Source organism: Gavia stellata, chromosome 11 (assembly GCF_030936135.1).
Source record: "Gavia stellata isolate bGavSte3 chromosome 11, bGavSte3.hap2, whole genome shotgun sequence".
NCBI lineage: Eukaryota > Metazoa > Chordata > Aves > Gaviiformes > Gaviidae > Gavia > Gavia stellata.
The window spans coordinates 1525237-1543443 of record NC_082604.1 but is presented as its reverse complement, the minus strand read 5'-3'; the positions used below and the strand labels follow the sequence as shown (position 1 = coordinate 1543443).

Genomic DNA, 18207 nt, shown 5'->3' with positions numbered 1-18207 from the left:
TAAACTTTCTTTTTTTTCCCGAGTCCCAGCAAGAGCTCCCCGTTCAGCCAAGCTGGCCATCTTCCCCGCCGGCTCTTCTTACGGCACGTGGGGACTGCCTGTTCTTGCGCCTTTTAAGATTTCCTTCTTGAAGAAGGTCCAGCCTTCCTGGACCCTTTTGCCCTTCAGGACCGTCTCCCAAGGGACCCTCTCAACCAGTGTCCTGAACAGGCCAAAGTCTGCCCTCCGGAAGTCCATGGTAGTGGTTTTGCTGACCCCCCTCCTTACTTCACCAAGAACTGAGAATTCTATCATTTCATGGTCGCTAAACCCAAGACGGCCTCTGACCATCACTTCTCCCACCAGTCCTTCTCTGTTCGTAAACGATGGACCAGTTTCCCACATAGTTAGGTGCTGTTGGATGCTGAACTGAAAATAAGTATTTGTAATTACTTTCTTTCCCCTGACAGGTTTGGTCAGGGTTTTCCAGTAATAATGAATTTGTCAAGTACTAAAGTCACTGGCAGCTGTGTAAATGAAAATACACCATTTACAGAATCATCATACCCTTAAATTTTTTCCTTATCTCCACTTTGACATTTGGAGATGCACAATATTTAAAACCATTGTGAGGGTTTATGATGAAACTTTCGTCATGCTTTTTGGTAAAACTTCATAGATGAATGTCACTGTCTAGCTAGCTCTGAAAAAGCGGCCCTGACCATGAAAGTCAGGATTATTTCCTGGCTCCCAGGCCTGCTGCACAGGGATGCATTTTTCCCTGTGGGGATCCAGCGTCTGCTCAAAAATGGTTTGTACGCTATGGCCCATTGGCAGCTCCTTTCATTACTGGCAAGTTTTTGGTGGTGGGATAGTTATTGCCCATTTCAGCTGACTTGCTTCCATAAAATACGCTGTATTGCTGCATTTTTAGGTAAGCAGTTGCTGTGATTTACCTTTATTGTATATGATCATGTGTATGTAGGAAATATGTTCTGTATTATTTTGAATGGTGTTGATACCACTGAAAGAAACCTGCTCAAAGTGGGGTACTTGGGGATAAACAAGTCTGAAAAACCATTCACCTCAAAGAGACAGTGGTAACCTGAGCTGATTGTGGGAAGAGTAGGTATTTAATATAAACATGCAAACTCCATGTAAACTAAGTCTGGTGTTGGTTTTTTTTTTCTTTTCTGTGGGATTACCTTACAGTCAAAAATAGAAACACTGGAATAAAAATATTCTGAGTAAAAGTTATGATGTTACAACCTAGCTCAGTTTCACATTTTAAAAGCACCACTGGGGACAAGTTATGCCTTTTTTTTTCTCGTTTTTTTTCAAATACTGGCATATGACCCTCTCTGCTGATACTCGCATTTGTTAAGATGTTTTTTAAAAGTGAAATAAATGCCCAGTGCTTGAGAAAGTTAGGGCAAGCGGGGTTCTTAGCTTATATATATAGTGGCTAAACTTGTTCAGTGTGGTTTAACCTTGTGACTAATGCCGAAGTTTTGTGTATGAGCGTATAGCCAATAATAAATCCATCTTGTGAGTATTTTGTCTAATTTTCCTTTCCTCTTGGGGCTGTGCAGTTCGACAGGAACAGGAGCTACGAAACGGAGGGGCAGTAGATAAGAAACTCACTACTCTAGCAGACCTCTTCAGGCCTCCCATTGATCTGATGCACAAAGGCAGCTTTGAAACGGTAAGTTTTGAAATTTCGGTGCAGTCCCTTATGTGATGACTGTGTACAGCGTGAAAGCCTTGTGTTAGGCTGCTGGCACGTGTGGATCCATTTGTCGGATGATCAGAAAGTTACAAAGGGCTGTATAGTGATAAATATTTGATGGACTGCATATGGAAATGGTGGTGACTTATTGAAGGACTTAACTGATGATGATAGATGACATTGTCTATGTTTCAATGTCAGTGTGGCAAATCACACTTGGTGAAAGACTTTAGTGCACAGAGGAGGCTGGTCAAAATGGAAAAATTGCATCCCTTGAAGTATCTCTGTATAGCACAGTACAGAAAAAAGCTGAAGTAAGATTGCTTTTGATAGGGGAGCAAGTACTTTGCAAGGGGCTATATAATTTGCAGCACAGCCCTGCTAAGAAGCTTAGGTGGAATTATGTTAACACCGCTAAGTGGTTTCTGATACCTGAGCTAGTAGAAGTATTTGAGTGTGGCTTTGTCATGAAGGCACAGCGTTATCTTCAGCAGAGGTCTTGCTCTTGGATAAAATCCCAGTGGTTGTTTTTTGCATCTGGTAGCGATGGAAAAAGTATCCAAAAGATTGTCTGCTTGAGAAGGGGACTGTTAGCTTTAAATAATTTCAGGTGTCACCTTTCCTGTCTGTGTAGGCACGAGCGAGTCTAGTCATAAGTTGTTATGATGTGGATCAGTGACTTACCTAATGATTACAGAATATGGAAATTGGTATATATTTTTATTTTTTGAGTCACAGAATCACAGAATCACTAAGGTTGGAAAAGACCTGTAAGATCATCAAGTCCAACCAAAAAAAAAAAAAAAAAAAAAAAAAACACCACCAAAAAACCCCAAACAAACCACACCACACAACAACAACAAACCACAACACACCAAAAACCAACCCACCCAACACCACACAGCTCCATGCCCATTAAGCTACATCCCACAATGCCACATCCACACGCTCCTTGAATACCTCCAGGGAGGGTGAGTCCATAACTTCTAGATATTCTTCAGAAGTTGGAGTTACTACTGAACTTCCACCTGGTCATCTTAAGTAGCTGAGATTGATTGTTATTATTATATGATGATTTCATGAGAATGCAAACTAGTGATCAAACAGTGCAATACAGATGCTGCAAACAGTGCTGGAGATCTGACTCCATGAGCTGAACAGAAATACTGTTTACATTCTTTTCACAGTTGCCTCTACTGCCGCGCACAAATACTAGAGCACTGCTGGAGAATTTTCGGAGAAATGCTGTGTGCCTTTATTGAGTCTCTAGCTCTCATCCTGTTGGCCTCATCTCTCTTCTTATGCTTCCCAAATCACCAGGGATCAGTTGGCTTGTAATTCCTGTGTTCTGACAGTGCCCTCCATATGTTTAATCTTCTAAAAAAAAATTCCAGGTTTGAAAGGACGCTGACGGAGAATAGCTGTGTCTGCCTCGGCAAGTAATTTGGTGCAGTGGAAGCAGATGAGCAGACTGAAGTAGTTGGTGCCGAGGCACCAACCACCATCCCTGCCTTGTGATATGTGTGGTTCAGGGTTTACTTCAAACAAGGTTGTGTCAGGTCCTCCAACTGATTATCCCTACTAGGCCTGTGTTCAGAGCTGTTTGTGAACCCAGCCAATGCCTGGTTAAAGGCAACAGTAAAGGGAATTCACAGGAAAACAGCCAGTGCTGCTCCTGACTGGAATCTGGCTGCAAACTGGAAGGTATTCACAGTCAGGGTGTGCCCTCTGGCCTCTGCTGTGGAATTTGAGATGTGTGCTAGTCTTTCCTGTGGTTTTCAGAAAACATCTTGCACCCGGCAGTAGTTACAGAGGATGAAATAACTGATAGATTTGATTGTCTTAAAGTCTCTGCTTTCTTATTCAGTCTTGTAAATTAAAAAAAAAAAAAAGGGGGGGAGGGGTGGGGCGTGGGGAGGGGTTTGTATCTACACACCATGTCCTGTTCTTTGCAGTAACTCAAATTTAAAGACATGTACACTTTCTGGTATTGGTATTCACCTTTTTGTGTTCTTGTACAGTTCCTTGTCCCATGGGATACCCTTAATTTCAAACTGATGCTCCTCAACATCATTGCAATAAAAATCTTCAGCTTCTCAATTTGTTGAGCATTACCCCTTCCATTTTACTTTTTATGACTGTACACTGCTGTGCTGCTGCAGCCTGGGTCAGTGTTGGGCATCCTGTGAATCCAGTGACCACAGTCTCAAAATGCATCTCTAGCAAGCTGCTGTTACCTTCTTCCTTCTCTGTATGCTTAGATAAACATATATAAACTATATAATATATCAGAGATGTTTATCACATTCCAAAGTACCAAAGCCTAAATACTGTCATTTTGATGCTCTTGTAGTTTAGTGTTAACCTAAGTGGTGGTTTTTTATTAGTATTGGTGTGTGGTGTATTCTAACCTCTGGAGGGGTCTGCAAGAACATTCTGCCAGTGTTGTGCCATGTACATTTATCATAGAATCATTTAGGACTTAGAACTTTATTCAAACTTGGCAAGAGTCATGGCATCTGGTCTTACTAAGGTTTTCATGTATCTTTGTTGCTTATCTTTTGTTGCTCCTCTTTGGCTACTCTAAGGTTGATTTTGATAGTAAGTAGATTTAGTTATCTTTGGTTTTCCCCAAGAAACCTCATTTTTCTTCAATTACAAAGAAACTTTGTTATCAGTAAGGTGCAAAAAGTTGCCATTTCATTTTAACTCTTAGTAATACCAGCTTTTAAGAGTAGATGGGAATTAACTTTCATTGAAGAGAAATTCTCAAGTGTTGAATGACTTTTAACTTGCTGTCTGTGAAAAAGCAGTGTGCTTCACACCCAGAACAACTTACGTTCACTATACTTGTAAAGTTCAGTGTGTGATGAACTAAATTACACCATAGAAATGTGGTGAAAAAGGTTTGATACAGAAAATCTGTAAAATACTTTCTTTTAATCCTGCAGGCTTTTTGAACATGAGCTACTAGATGTTAGTTACCTAGTGCCTGGTGGAATGGGGCTAAATAAACCAGAAGCAAACAACTGATGGGCCAGCGAGACGTGGACCTGAACTGCCTTTTTTTTTCCTACAAGAAAATTTCAGAGAAACTTTCAGAGCTTAAATACACAGTGTCACTAAAAACTCTGTATTTGAGTAGTGTTGCATGGTTATATGATTAGGCTGTTGTCAATTGAGATTGCACAAGGGATTTGTAATTGTCGTTTCCTGACTATAATATTGAGCTCTAATGTGTGTTACGCTTCAGGGTTATCTCCTTAATCTAGAATCTGCTAGGAATAAATCACTAGAGTATAATAAATAAATTAATTGCACACCAAACATGCTTTGTAAGGAACAGCATGGTTTTGTTCTAATCTCAAAGACTGCTTTCAGGAATTGCAGGTGTTCATCTCTTCATGGATATGATGTGAGATATGATTTAATTTGTGGGGGGTACACACCAAATTGACTTAGTTTACATTTCTTGTTTAGGGAGGAGATAGTTCTGGCGTGTGCGGTTCTGTGCTTAACACTCATTCAGTGTACTTCTGTGAAGTGACTATGTAACGTTGCAGAGTTTCAAGTCTGTCTATCTGAAGTTTCCCCATTTTACAGGTTAAACATTTTCTAGCTGCTCCCTGCTTTACAGCTGATACTGAATTTTTTTCTTTGGACATAGCGAGCAGCAATAGTTTGGAAGCTAATCTAGTCATTGTACTCAAATGGTGCAATTATCTTTGGGTAAGATGCTTCTAGACTGGCCGTTCGCATAAGCATAGCCTGCAGGTGCACCTTTGGCACAGGAATGGCTGGTTGGTGAAAGGATGTATGCCCTGGCCCAGGCAGGAAATGTAAGTGTAGCACAGATGGGCTATTTCTTGTTAGATAATCTCATGCTCTGACTTTCTGTCACCTGTTATCTTCCAAACTGAATCATCCTTGATTAGCAGATGTCCAGAAGGTCACAAGATGCTGGCTCCACTTCCTAGTTTCTCTGCTGACTTAAAGGAGCTGTACATGTCAACAACGCTGAGCAAGGAAGGACCGTCACAACATTTATAAAACGTACATGGCTCAGAAAAGTCAAATGAGGGGAAAACATGTGATTTTTAGTAGTGCAAGAGCTAGAGGTTATCCAGTGAGATCTAGTACAGAGTGTAAAACAAGACTTCTTTCACATATTGTCTAACCAGATTGCTGGTTTGTTGCAATAAGTTGTCGTAGTGATGAAAAATGTGAATGGATAGAAAGGGTAAAGGTAAACTCAGGACAGATTGGTTTTGTTTTGTTTCGTGGGGTGTTTTGTGCGACTGGCCCGTTGTATCTGAGATCCACTACCTCTGTCTTTCAAAGTTCCTACTCTGCTGATCGCTGCAAGCTTGAACAGAGATGCTTGCAAAGAGTGGTTGTTCTGTACTTACCTTATCTGTGTGCTCTTTAAGTGCCTGGTGCTTGCCTTTATGCCTGGAAGGAGGAGGAGGAATGTGGGGCAGTTGAAGTTGGGTAGAGTGGATCTAAAGCCATCAGACGTAGCTTTTGGGATATGCAAGCCAGCTCTTGAGCTTTCTCTTGTTCTTTTGTCACTTACCAAAATGACACACCAATATAATCTCCAGACCCGCAGTGTTTCCTCCCCCCACATTCTTCTCCTTCCACCCACCTCCACCCCCTCAGAAAAACCCCAGTAGCTGTGTAAGAGCAGAGTTATGTGTGTGTGTGAGATGGTAGCGATTTAACTGTGTCCTTTTGAATGTTACATGTGAAGCCTGTTGTTTCTAGAAGGAAATTAAAAGTAGTTTCAAAAGCTATACCTGCTCTACAGGTGAAACCTCATCTTTACAAATGTTCTGTGTGGAATTTCCTGCTTGCATCTTTTCAAGGACCTTAGCTGGATGGAGGAGGGGTAGAGCCAGGTTTTCACTAATATTGAAAAATATACCAAGTGTGGAAGAGTGAGATGCACTTCCCAGCTTTCTAGTTACATGTTTTTGAGTTTGTTCTTCTAATCCGATATGGATTACACTAGAACACAGGACTAAGGCAATCCAATTGACTTATAACATTTGAGTCAAATAACATCCCTTTAAACTTGGGCAGTACCTGTAGGCCTCATCTTAAACTGATTTCCTAGAATTAGTTCTCCAATTCCACAGTTAGCTCAAAAGAAGTCTTTTAAATAAAAGCATAATGACTATCTTTAAGACCCGTAGCAGTTACTTAGGTGTCACCTGCCCCACTTTTCTCTCCTGGTGACCAAATACTGGATTCTGACACTGTAATATTAGTGGTAAGTGGTTAGCGTGAGGTCCCTTGTGAGAACAGGAGGACTATTCCATGATTCTACATTCATTTTTTTTCCTTTGACTAAAATAAAAATTGGCTCTGCATGTCACTTGGCCATGCAGATTAATTTTGTAGACTTGAGATTCTTCACTTTGTGAAGCTAAGTGTAGGGGGTTCACATGTCTGTCTATCACACATTGGACAGGCTGACTGTTCGAAAGTACACTGGCTAAAATTCATTTTAAAAGTAAAAACTTTGGTTTGGGGAACAAAATATTGCCCAGAACAGCAAAATCTTGCATAACATCCTAATTCCTTGAATTTGCTGTTAAGTGCCTCACCAGCAGGATGGTGGACACACTTGTAAATAAATACTTTTTTCCTTTTTTAAAAGCAGAGGAGTTCATGTGCTAGTTCCAGTCTTTCCAGGTGGTAAGAGCATTCCTGCTGTTGATATAGCCCTCTTTTTTTCAACAGGTATGACAGTTCAGCGATCAGAATTACATTCTTGATCAAACTCCTACCATTAACTTGCAACCAAGCAATCAGACAATACCAGCTTTGTGACTCAAACCAGTAAGATTTCTTCCTGCGCCTTCCTGTCTTCCTCCCCACTTGCAGTCTGGATAACGAGCATCAAAAAAGGATGCCTAATTCAGCAGTTGCACAGTAATAGAGTAACTCAAAACTTGGCGAGAAAAAAGAAAACTTGCAGAGAGGGGGTCCTGTTGAATTAATGCAAGTCCTCTGTCAATTATGCAACATATTTAAATAGAAGACGATCCACAGGTTTATCTTTAGAATGAGCAGGTCTTTCCTCTGTTGTCAGATCAGTGCGATTGACTACACTCTTACCCGAACAAATACTTTATTCAGCGTTCCCGTGTGTCCCCCCCCTCCACCCCCCAAGTTGCTTTTGCCACTCTGTGCTTGGCTTGTTGAAATCCAGCAGCTCTGTTCATCGATGTGGTTCTGTAATTCAGCCAGTCTCATTTAAAGCAGGTCTTTCAGCCCTGCCTTCTGTTTTGTTGGATGCCTTTTCACTAGCACTGTCCATCTTTCTCACTGTGAAGGGGTTTTCGTGTGACTGTGTTAGAAGCCTGACAGTGTTAGAAGCCATCACTGATCATTGCTGGCATTGGTTCTGTCTGGCTCTTCAGCTTTATTTAATGAAGTTTTTTTCTCTGCTTACAGGCCAAGGAGTGTGGTCAGATGCAGAACAAATGGCTCATGATAAACATTCAGAATGTGCAAGATTTTGCCTGTCAGTGTCTCAACCGCGATGTCTGGAGCAATGAGGCTGTGAAGAACATAATCCGGGAACATTTCATTTTTTGGCAGGTGAGAAATTTAATGGGGCCGTGGGGGTAACTTGGTGTCGTGGTAGATGGGCCAGTGAAAAAAATGGACTTCTTCGAATAAAATGGCACTGTTGCAGTTCTCTTGGTGCACTCGCTGAAAAGATGCGGTAGTTCATGGAGATGTGGTGCATGGATGTAGATGTAGTTCATGGATATGCATTTGAATGCATAAACTGCCTTTCACTCCTGCATTCAAGATGTTATCTTCTAATCTGTAGCGTAGCGGAGTGTTAGAGGCGTCTTTTCAGCTTGTCAGAGTTACCGAGAACTGTACGTACCATTTGTAGCCTATACTGTAAAAACAGAGAAAAACTTTGTACGTTTTCAAGGTACAGTTTGTTTGTGTTCCCTCTCCACCCAGTAATTTAGTTCCAACGTGGTATTTTGTAGGTATACCATGACAGTGAGGAAGGACAGAGGTACATACAGTTTTATAAATTAGCAGACTTCCCTTATGTCTCCATCCTGGATCCCAGGACAGGTAAGAGAAGTGACAGTTGGTTACCTGCAGTTTATATACCCGGAAAAAAGGAGTGGCAGTTGTAGGCTGGAATACCATCTTTCGCAGTATGTGTTACATTCAGCTGAATAATCTCAGTTACGTTGTTTTGCTCTCTTGAGAGACCTTGTCCCTGAAGAAGCGAAGCAGTATGTTTTGGAGGAGCTAAGAGAATAAAACTTCAGGCTTGCTGAAATTTTGTGTATTTGGTTATTGAACTTGGTGTAGCTTAGCAAGTACTTTGCTTAGAAAGTGAAAATAGTACCACCTGGTGGTAAAACTCTGAAATTAATTTTTTTAAGGGTCCTTTTAAAAGCTACTTGAAATCATGTGATGAATAAACTACAATATTTGTAAGCGTTACATGAATCTGCTTCCCGCCTCTTACACAGCAGCTTTGTGAGGCTCAGCGATGACTTATTAAATTGCATCTTAATTTTCAAATACCATTTTGGCTTTGAGTTTGTTGTTTGGTTTGGGTTTTTTTTTTTACCTGCCCCTCCAGCTCTTTTGAAATTGTTGCTTTTTCTTCTGTATCCCAACGCCCTTTCTTCTTTTATCATCATATAATGCAACTATATTAATGGTCTGGTCTCCTGTTCTCAAGACTGAAGTAGTAGTGTCTGTAATCAGAGCTGAGATTTCTTGCTATTTGACTTAAACCACCCAAAAACATTTTATTTTTTTTAATGTTGAAGCTGAAGTTAGGATGCTCTTCTTAGCACTTTACTTATGAAAATGAATGCTGTTTGCCAAGGCATAGAATCAAAGCAGGCAATGCTTCTTCGTAAGCTTAGTGGTTTGGCTTTTTTTCATTTTGAAGCCTAATTCACCATTCTGTGCACATGTTCCCATAGATAAAATAAAAGAACAGAAATAAACAGGGTCTGTATTTATGTCTGTCCATGATTGAAACCTTTTCAAGGGAGTGGAAGGAGGAAGCTTCATAATTATCAGGTGGTAGCCTGTAGGAAGCTGCAGTTCCACAAATACAGCCCTTTGCAGAGTGCACGCACAGCAGTGAGTTGGTGTGTTTGACCGCTAAGCTGCAATCTTTTGCTGAAATTATGTTTCATGACACCATTTGTTCCCTAGGCCAGAAACTAGTGGAGTGGCACCAGCTAGACGTGACTTCTTTCTTGGACCAAGTGACTGGGTTCCTGAGTGAGCATGGACAGCTGGATGGCCATTCTACCAGCCCTCCCCAAAAATGCTCTCGCTCAGTAAGTATGAGGCCCTCTAGGAGGATTGGAAAAACCTGAAAGAACATGCTAGCTTGTCTTTATCCAGCTGTACTGATTTCCCATTCAGTAGTGTAAACCGACTTAATGAGTTTGTGCAAGAGCATGCAAAAATATGGTGCGCCAGGAAACGCCTTCTCCCATGATAACTGTTTTTGTTGTGCAGTTTGTGCTTTCAGCATTTGTTTTGGATTTAGCAGTCACATAGTTGTGCATGTGTGGAAGGAAAATATATTGCTCCGTGTGAAACTCCAAGGAGAAGTCATTAAGTAGTCATAGCATGACTAGCTTTCCATGCTGTTTGTTCCTGACAGTTTTAGTAGCTTCTTTTTGGAAGACTGATGTCCTCTTGATTTTCAGTACATATTTAAAAGCAATTTTTATGTATTTGTGTTATGTCTGTATTCAACAGGAGAGTCTCATTGATGCCAGTGAGGACAGCCAGTTGGAAGCTGCTATCAGAGCATCGTTACAGGAGACGCATTTTGATTCCTCACAGGCCAAGCAGGAGAGTCGGTCAGATGAGGAGTCCGAGTCGGAGCTTTTTTCTGGAAGTGAAGAGTTTATTTCGGTTTGCGGATCTGAGGAGGAGGAGGAATCGGAGAATCCTGCCAAGTTGAGGAAGTCTCCGCACAAGGACTTGGGGTACAAAAAAGAGGAGAGTCGGAGGCCTCAGCCTGAGCCCCCTGCAAGGACTGAGCCTGGGACAACATCAAATCACAGAGTACTGCCCTGCATTGATGCAGGGATACTGGAGGAGTCAACTGACAAGCCTGAAAGTACGTTTCAGGGCCTAGATGTGAATGGTAAGTTACCGTTTGTTTTTTTTTTAAATAGTGACCTGTGGTTTTTTGTGGCTTTTTTTCCTGAAAATCTTTATACACTGACAAGCACGGTTTCGTTCCTTGTTTTGAAAAGCTGAATCTTTTCTTCTGTTTTACTCCCTCCTTGACACCAGATGTTTGAGTGATTCACCTTGTGAGCAGCACCACTTTGGCACAGAGATGCCACAAACTATGGAGTCGTGTTAGTCACTGAGCTCAAGGTTTTTAGTTTGAGACCTTGTCCACAAATATAGTACGCATTGGTGTAATGCAGGTGCATATGACAGGCCTTCTACCACTATGATAGAGGGAAGCAGAATAATATCAGCCCCACCTCGTGCTCAGTTAGCTTGGCTGCCTTGACGGTCTGGGCTGGGTTTTAGTAATGCAACTTTGGCCAATACAAACGAGTCCCCGGAGTCTCTGTTCCTCCCTGCGTGCCCTAGCTGGGATGCAGCAGAGTGAGGTGGTCTCAAAGGCAGGGGTAGCACAGTGTGCTTTTCTCTGGGACCGCTGACTGGTTTCAGTCACTACTATTAACTCTTGAAAGAGTCATGAGTTTGATGTGTATATTTTAAACACGTGGTAGAAGTGTATCTTCATAGACTGGAACCTTGTATTCGTCTCCAGTCCCTAACCCCGCTATGCTGCGCAGTAAAGCGTGCCTCCTAAAATCTACAGAAGAGCTCAATTCAGCTGCCTTGTTGTTTGTTAACTTGTAGTAACTTCCTTTATGCTAGGACCAAAGGCACAGCTGATGCTAAGGTATCCAGATGGAAAGAGGGAACAAGTTTCACTGCCTGAACAAGCCAAACTGCTGGTGAGTGGAGTTAATTGGAATCCTTGTTTGAGTACAGGAGAGCTGAATTTGGAGAATTTATTTTCCTGTGGTGGCACTTTTGAAATCGGATCTAGTGGAAGTGGTATATCCAGGGAGCGCTTGCACTGTCACTCTGTTTCTTCCATGTCATTCCTCTCTTCCAATCAACAGACTCTGCTGGCTCTGTATGTTTCCGTTGCTCCCGTGTCTTCTGTAGTCCCAAAACTGCTAGTTTCCTTTCTAAAATGACTCTAAATGGATTTTGCATTAATTGTTAAATTACCGTAAAGTACTCTCAGCTCACTCGTTTGTGGTTTGTTTTTTTTTTCTAAATGGAAAATTTCCGTCATTGCCCATGGTCAGACAACAGTAAAACCAGAAGCAAAACTCTTCATTCTTGTCCTCGAACTCTTTCATTGTATTTCCCCATTCCCTTCTGGATGTGGATGACAGAGTAGACTTTGGAGGAAGTTTTGCCAAAACAAATTTATTACAATATTATTTAATTACTGTGCTTCAGGTGTGCATCTCAACTGTGCTTTGGGCTTGTTTACCTTGGAGAAGTCGATGTGGATGGCATTTCCATCAGAATTTTGCAGATGCTTATCTGGAAGCAGTGTGTAAAGAGGTTATTCCTGTTAGCCGTGAGCTTTCATGACACAGTGGCCAGTTAAGCTCATTTTAATGTCATCAACCTAAAAGCTCTGTATTGAAGTCTTAGGGAAGGCAATAGCACACCTCGTGAGAAGGATCTTGTGCAGATTTAGGAGAAAAGTGTCACATCTCTTACAGAAAATGAGACTATAACCCAGTCTGCAGCACTCTAGAAATGTACAGTGTCTCAAGCTCGTATTCTTATCCTTAACTCTTTCGCTTGAAAATAAAAGGGAAAAAAAAAGTTGCTTTTGTTGTACGGTCAGTGCTCTCAAAACCAAGCGTAAGCGGTAGGATGTAGACTGCCTGCAAGTGCTACATGTGGGGTCCTGGGGCGGAAATATAGAGACTGAGGAACGCTGGCAGAGCATTGCTCTTACTGTCGAAACCAGCTTTACTTTCAGACCTTCATTCCTGCTTTGTCGTAGCAGTCATCGGTGTATAATCTTTACATCTTTTAGTACTCTCTTCTATCTTAATGAGACTGCTTTTTGAAAGCAGTCTGTTAAATGAAGTTGCAGGTATTAGTAAACATGTAGCACTTCTGAATACTTAACTAATTTATTTAGGTGATACATAGTTGTAATATTGATACATTCCTGATAATCCCGACTTCTGGTTTGACTCCTTTTATGGACTAGGGTAGTTAAAGGAAGTTAGTTTCAGCATGTGATTTCCTTTGCGGCCGCCTGCTCTACAGTCAGCAGAGTAATTTAGGTGAGTCAAGGTTTGTGGGTAAAGATATCTTTTTATTGCAGAGCTGAACAGGCAGCTTTTGTGCTCACGTCATGTGATCCCTTTTTAAAGCCATTTCAGTCAAATCAAGATTGAGTCTCAGATGTTTCTTTGTGAGCATCATTCCCATGCTGATTTTTTTTTCAGTCCTTCATTGCTTCCATTCTAAAGCTGAGCAGAACTATAACAAGAAATTGTTTAAGGAGACAGTTGCACTTTAGAAGTTTTAACTGATGATACGATGTTGCTCTCCCACCAACGCTGGCTGTTTTTTAAAACTTTTTTTTTAATCATTGCATTGTTATCGATTAAGAGTGGCTGCTTTACACACTGTTACCTCCAGGATGTGCTTATGCTTCCAATATTACCGTAATACTTTTTTTCCCCCAGGCAAAAAAAAAAAGGCAACACTGACTTTTTATAGAAGCAATTGCTCGTTGTGTGCAATTAAGTAAGCTGACTTCACTGTGTTCTGCAGCTCAGCCCTTCCTCTGCATCGCTGACTGGTTGCTTGAATAACTTTTGTTGTCTGCCAAGTGTTGTAAGGTGTGCAGGAAGGGCTGGCCTTTAAACGGGACAGGGGGAAGATGTGGGCAGTAAACTGAACTGAATTTTTAAATGCAGTGGTTTGTAAAGGAATTGTGATCATCCTTGTTGCCTGAAAAGGAAGTCAAACCCACTTGCATTCCTCATCAGACACAGGCATTGTAATCTCCAAAGCCTGTTAGAGAACAGTCCAGGTGAAAGAGGAGGTTGGGGCGACAGTCACCTCATACCAAAAGCTTGTTGTGTGGATTTTGATGAATTCGGAAGAAATCTCCATGCAGGTACTTCCCTGGCTGTTCTGCAGTCATCAAGTCTTGGAAAAGTCCAGGTTGAAAAGGATCCCTGGAGATCATCTGGTCTAACCCTCTGTTGAAAGCAGGGCTGTAGATGAGGTTATCCAGGGCTCTCTCAAGTTGAGTCTAGAATACTTCCAGCACCATTTCTCTGGGCAACTTACTCCAAAGTTTAATTTCATGGTAAAAAATTCCTTCCTTATATCCAGGTGAAATTTCCCCTGGAGCAACTTGTGTGTGTTGTGTCTTGTTACCGTGCATCTTTGTGAAAGAAATGTCTTTATCTTTTTCATATTGGAACACTGTGGTGATATTCCCACCAAGCCTTTTCCTTTCTAGGCTGAACAAATCCAAGTCCTTCAACCTTTCTTCATGTACCGAGGCGTGTCCTATAGTCTAATCATTTTGATAGCCCTCCACTGGATCCTCTCCGGTTTTTCCTTGTACCTCTTGAATGTGGAGAGACCAAAACTGAACACGGTATTCCAAGTGTGGCCCAGCAGAGTGGCGTAATCTCATTCCTTGATCTGCTGGCAATACTCTTGCTGGTGCAGCTCAGGTTTCTGCTGGAAGGGTGCACTGCAGACACATGTTGAGCTTTCTTTGATGAGTTTTAACAATCTCTCCATGACAGCCTGGATCGTGGCTGTGGGCAAGCAGCAGGCTTCCAAGCCTTAGAGTTAGGTTGGCAGTTGGGTGCCTCAGTTTCCCACAGGAGGAGTCCCCTCCACCAGCATGCACTGCTGCTTCTCCCTGCTGGTTTTGACCTGCTGAGTAGGACCAGTGGGTCTAGTTATGTCTTCCAGTGAAACTTGTTTGTCCTCCCCATTTAGTGCCAAGACCTTCTATTGTTTTTTCAACTGATTTATTTATCTTTTTTTTAATTTTTCCAAATGAGGGGAGAGCTGCTGTTTTGCTGCCACAGCTCATGAGTCTCCAGGGTGCCTTGTCCTGCAAGTTCTCGTCCTCTCTATGTTTGAGCCTTGCTTCTGGTCATCCCATTCCGTCTGCACCACAAGGCCTGAGTTCCTGCCCTTATAGTGTTGCTGCCAGCATCCTACCGCTTTCCTGCTCATCTTCCCCGATGCAGCAGAACAAGCTGACCTCTTCCTGCAGCTCCTTGACCTCATGCTCCATCTCCATTGATGTTCCTGAAACATTAGGAAGAGTGCTGCGGTCTGTTGTGGGAGACCATATCCTGTGTCATGTCAGCACCATATGGCCGACATCTTTCCTACCAGAACGCAAACGCTAGAATGAACAGCCACCCAAGTGATCTCCTGAGCCCCTTGCCTGTGAGCGGCGGCAGTAGCTGCCAAGTGCTTGTTTGCAACCACTTTCTTCTGTGTGCTGGGTTGCCGTTTTCCTGAAGTGGCAGCTAAACAGCGAGGGGAAGCTAGTGGAATAATTAGTACTGGTAGAACCTTAATACTGCTAGCTTACCTCCTCACACTTAATTTACTGGCATAAGTTGCTCACCAAAACTATGTGAACAGTATTGTTGGGACACCCTTATTTTTTCATACTTTATTACCTACTAATTGTCTTTTTCCTCCTCTTTAAAGAGCTACGACTTTTCATTCTGCCGGAGTCTTGCTCTGTTGCTGTATCCCCTACTGTTCTGCCAACCTTCACTTCTCTATCCCTGTCTATTCATACTTCATGCTCTCATAAAGTGTTTCCTGATGAACTTGGGAAATCTCTCTCATCATAGCATGGATACTAGCTCTTCCTGATACCTCTGCTCATTGGGTTGTGAGGCTGATACCCCTTCATGCCAGTGCCCTCTGTATCCTGCCCCAATTGCTATTGTAGGCAGAGAAGTCAATGAATTGAAAAGAGCTTTAAAAAACAAAACAAAACAACCCCAAAACCTCATGCTTCTTGAAGGCAGGGAAAAAAAAAATTAGTAAAAATACTGCATTTATTTTTGTCAATGCTACCTCACAAAAATGCTTCTTTGGTGGTTTTTAGGTTTAGTGTAAGGGTAATGTCTTATAAACAAGTGAGGGGGCTTCTGTTTTAGGGCACTTAAGGATTTTTTTTGCAAATGTTATTTTACTGTGACTTGATTGTGTGATGTGAAATTCAGCTTGCTTGAATTCGTGTACTGTTGTACATTAGTGTATGTCTTCCTTCTGTTTAAAGAATCAGTTAGGTAAGGGATCACTAGGTAATTAGTTTTTATGATTATTCATACCATGTGTGGGACAAATTAAATATTAAAGTAAAAGAGGGTCTCTACTATATGCAAAATTTCCTTTGTCTGTCATTACAAACTTCCTTTTCTTAAAGGAAAATGGGATATTTTTTAGATTCTTTTGTGTTGTTTGGAATTACATGACACTTCTTTGCCTTTCTTTCTCTTCAGGCTCTTGTGAAACACGTCCAGTCAAAAGGATACCCCAATGAACGCTTTGAACTTCTCACCAACTTCCCTCGAAGGAAACTCTCCCACCTGGACTATGAGATCACGTTACAGGAGGCAGGCCTGTGTCCTCAAGAGACTGTCTTTGTGCAGGAAAGGAATTAGCACCGTGGCCTGAGTTCTCCCAGCCTTCCTCCCCTCTCCTCTTTGCCTGGGACACCAACTTATTAAATATGCAGTTGAGGGTCATAGGATTGCAGTGCTGAAATCAGGCAGGCAGCTGGCTGGCCCTTCTCTCTCTTCTTCCCTTCTCCTGCTCTAGTGACCAAATGAGAGTGTTTGGAGTTTTATTTTCTTCCTCAGCCTGGGCCCTGCGGAGAGCATTGGGAAGAACATCTTTCCTTTGTTTTCATGGAATAAAGTAAAACGGTGATCTGTGTATCCAGTATACTGGGGCTTGGAGTGGCCATAATACACATACCCTTCTCGCTGCTATTCTTAAATCTGTTTTGTTTAATTTATTTTTGAAAATAGTGTGTGATAAGGCACTGAGTCATCTCTCTGTAAGGAGAGTGTAATCTTCAGCACAGTCTTTCCTTTGTTTTGATTCTCTTCACAAAAGGTCTCCATTAACCTTGCAGCCTTCTTAAGGGTTCACTTATCTAGCGCTCTGCAAAAACTTGGGTTTTGGGAAGGAGTTGGGTTGAGCTGTGGTGAGATACTCTGCCCCCATCTAATTTAAAGGCTTCTAGACTGTGCGCATGTTTTCCTCCTGCTTTAAATGCTGCCAGTGGACATAGTAAAAAAACCAACCAACCAAAAAAACCCACCAACCCCAACTATGATCTATATGGGATTGACTGCATGGTCCAGAGGGAAAGCTGCATGTCCACTGTTGGAGCAGGACTGACTCCTTGGTAGAAGTAGGTGGGGTTTCCATTTGTTCTCTTCCCAACATCCTCTAAGTGTCTCCTTTTTACTCTTTCTCTGGGTTTTGCAAATGATGATGGAAGGTGGCAGGATGCTGTGAAGATCTTGGCCTCTCTGGAAAACACCTGTCATAAAGACTTGACTGTTAGTTGGCTTTTTTTCTCTGCATGGTGTTTTGTTTTGTTTTCCCCAGGAGCGACCTGCTTTGCAGTGGTTTTAGAGCACTGACTGCAATTGAGCAGGACAGCAAGTCCTAAGCAGGTTTTCCTTCATTAATCAAAAACGTACACAGCCTTGTCAAACTGCGGAATGAATGAATGCTTTATAAAAGACTTTACAGCCTGCTGGCTCTAATGCTCTAGGCTACTTTTTATTTATTCTGTTTTCACGTTCATCTTCCGTCACTTACCTCTAAATCTGAAAGGCCATATGGAAAGCTACTCCTTTATTTAGGCTTTCTTTTCAGCTCTGGAAGTTGGCATCAGAAATTGTGCAGGCATATCCTGTGCGTGCACTGGGCCGTGCAGAGTGCCCTGTTTTTCCAATGTCTTCTCTAGACATTGAGCTGTGGATCAGTTGGTGTTACAGTAGGTATTGCAGTGGGATAAAATTTAACTAACACAGCCATCCTCAAGGTGGATGTTGAATTTGTGTATTTGCAACTAAGAACTCAGTTTAGCCTGCTCTTCATCAGTGAGGAAAAAGGCATGCGAGACCTACTATAACCGCTAACTTTTTCTGCCACAGTCAGATGATTATCCTTGTTAAAGACTGTAGTGGTCAGAAATTTACCATAGACTAAAACTTTTCAAGGTATTTTGCCTTTAATTTCATACTAGCCTGTGTGCTTTGGAGTCTTTAAATGTAGGAAATCACAGAAAATGCCTTGCGTTCCCCATGATAATATTAGCTCACAACTGTCTTCTGCTCATAATTGAGGTTTTACATGTAATCATG

General features: G+C 41.9%; 1 protein-coding gene across 1 annotated transcript in view; it reads left to right on the top strand.

Annotated features, from left to right (window-relative positions):
* The window catches only part of UBXN7 (UBX domain protein 7), a 28122-nt gene extending 11619 nt beyond the window's left edge, over positions 1-16503 (top strand). The window contains exons 5-11 of the mRNA XM_059822774.1: positions 1572-1684; positions 8174-8320; positions 8731-8821; positions 9935-10062; positions 10493-10886; positions 11645-11724; positions 16324-16503. Coding sequence (XP_059678757.1) covers positions 1572-1684; positions 8174-8320; positions 8731-8821; positions 9935-10062; positions 10493-10886; positions 11645-11724; positions 16324-16485 — 1115 coding nt within the window. The 3' untranslated portion in view covers positions 16486-16503. The remainder of the gene's footprint in view (positions 1-1571; positions 1685-8173; positions 8321-8730; positions 8822-9934; positions 10063-10492; positions 10887-11644; positions 11725-16323) is intronic.
* Positions 16504-18207: the final 1704 nt, after the last annotated feature.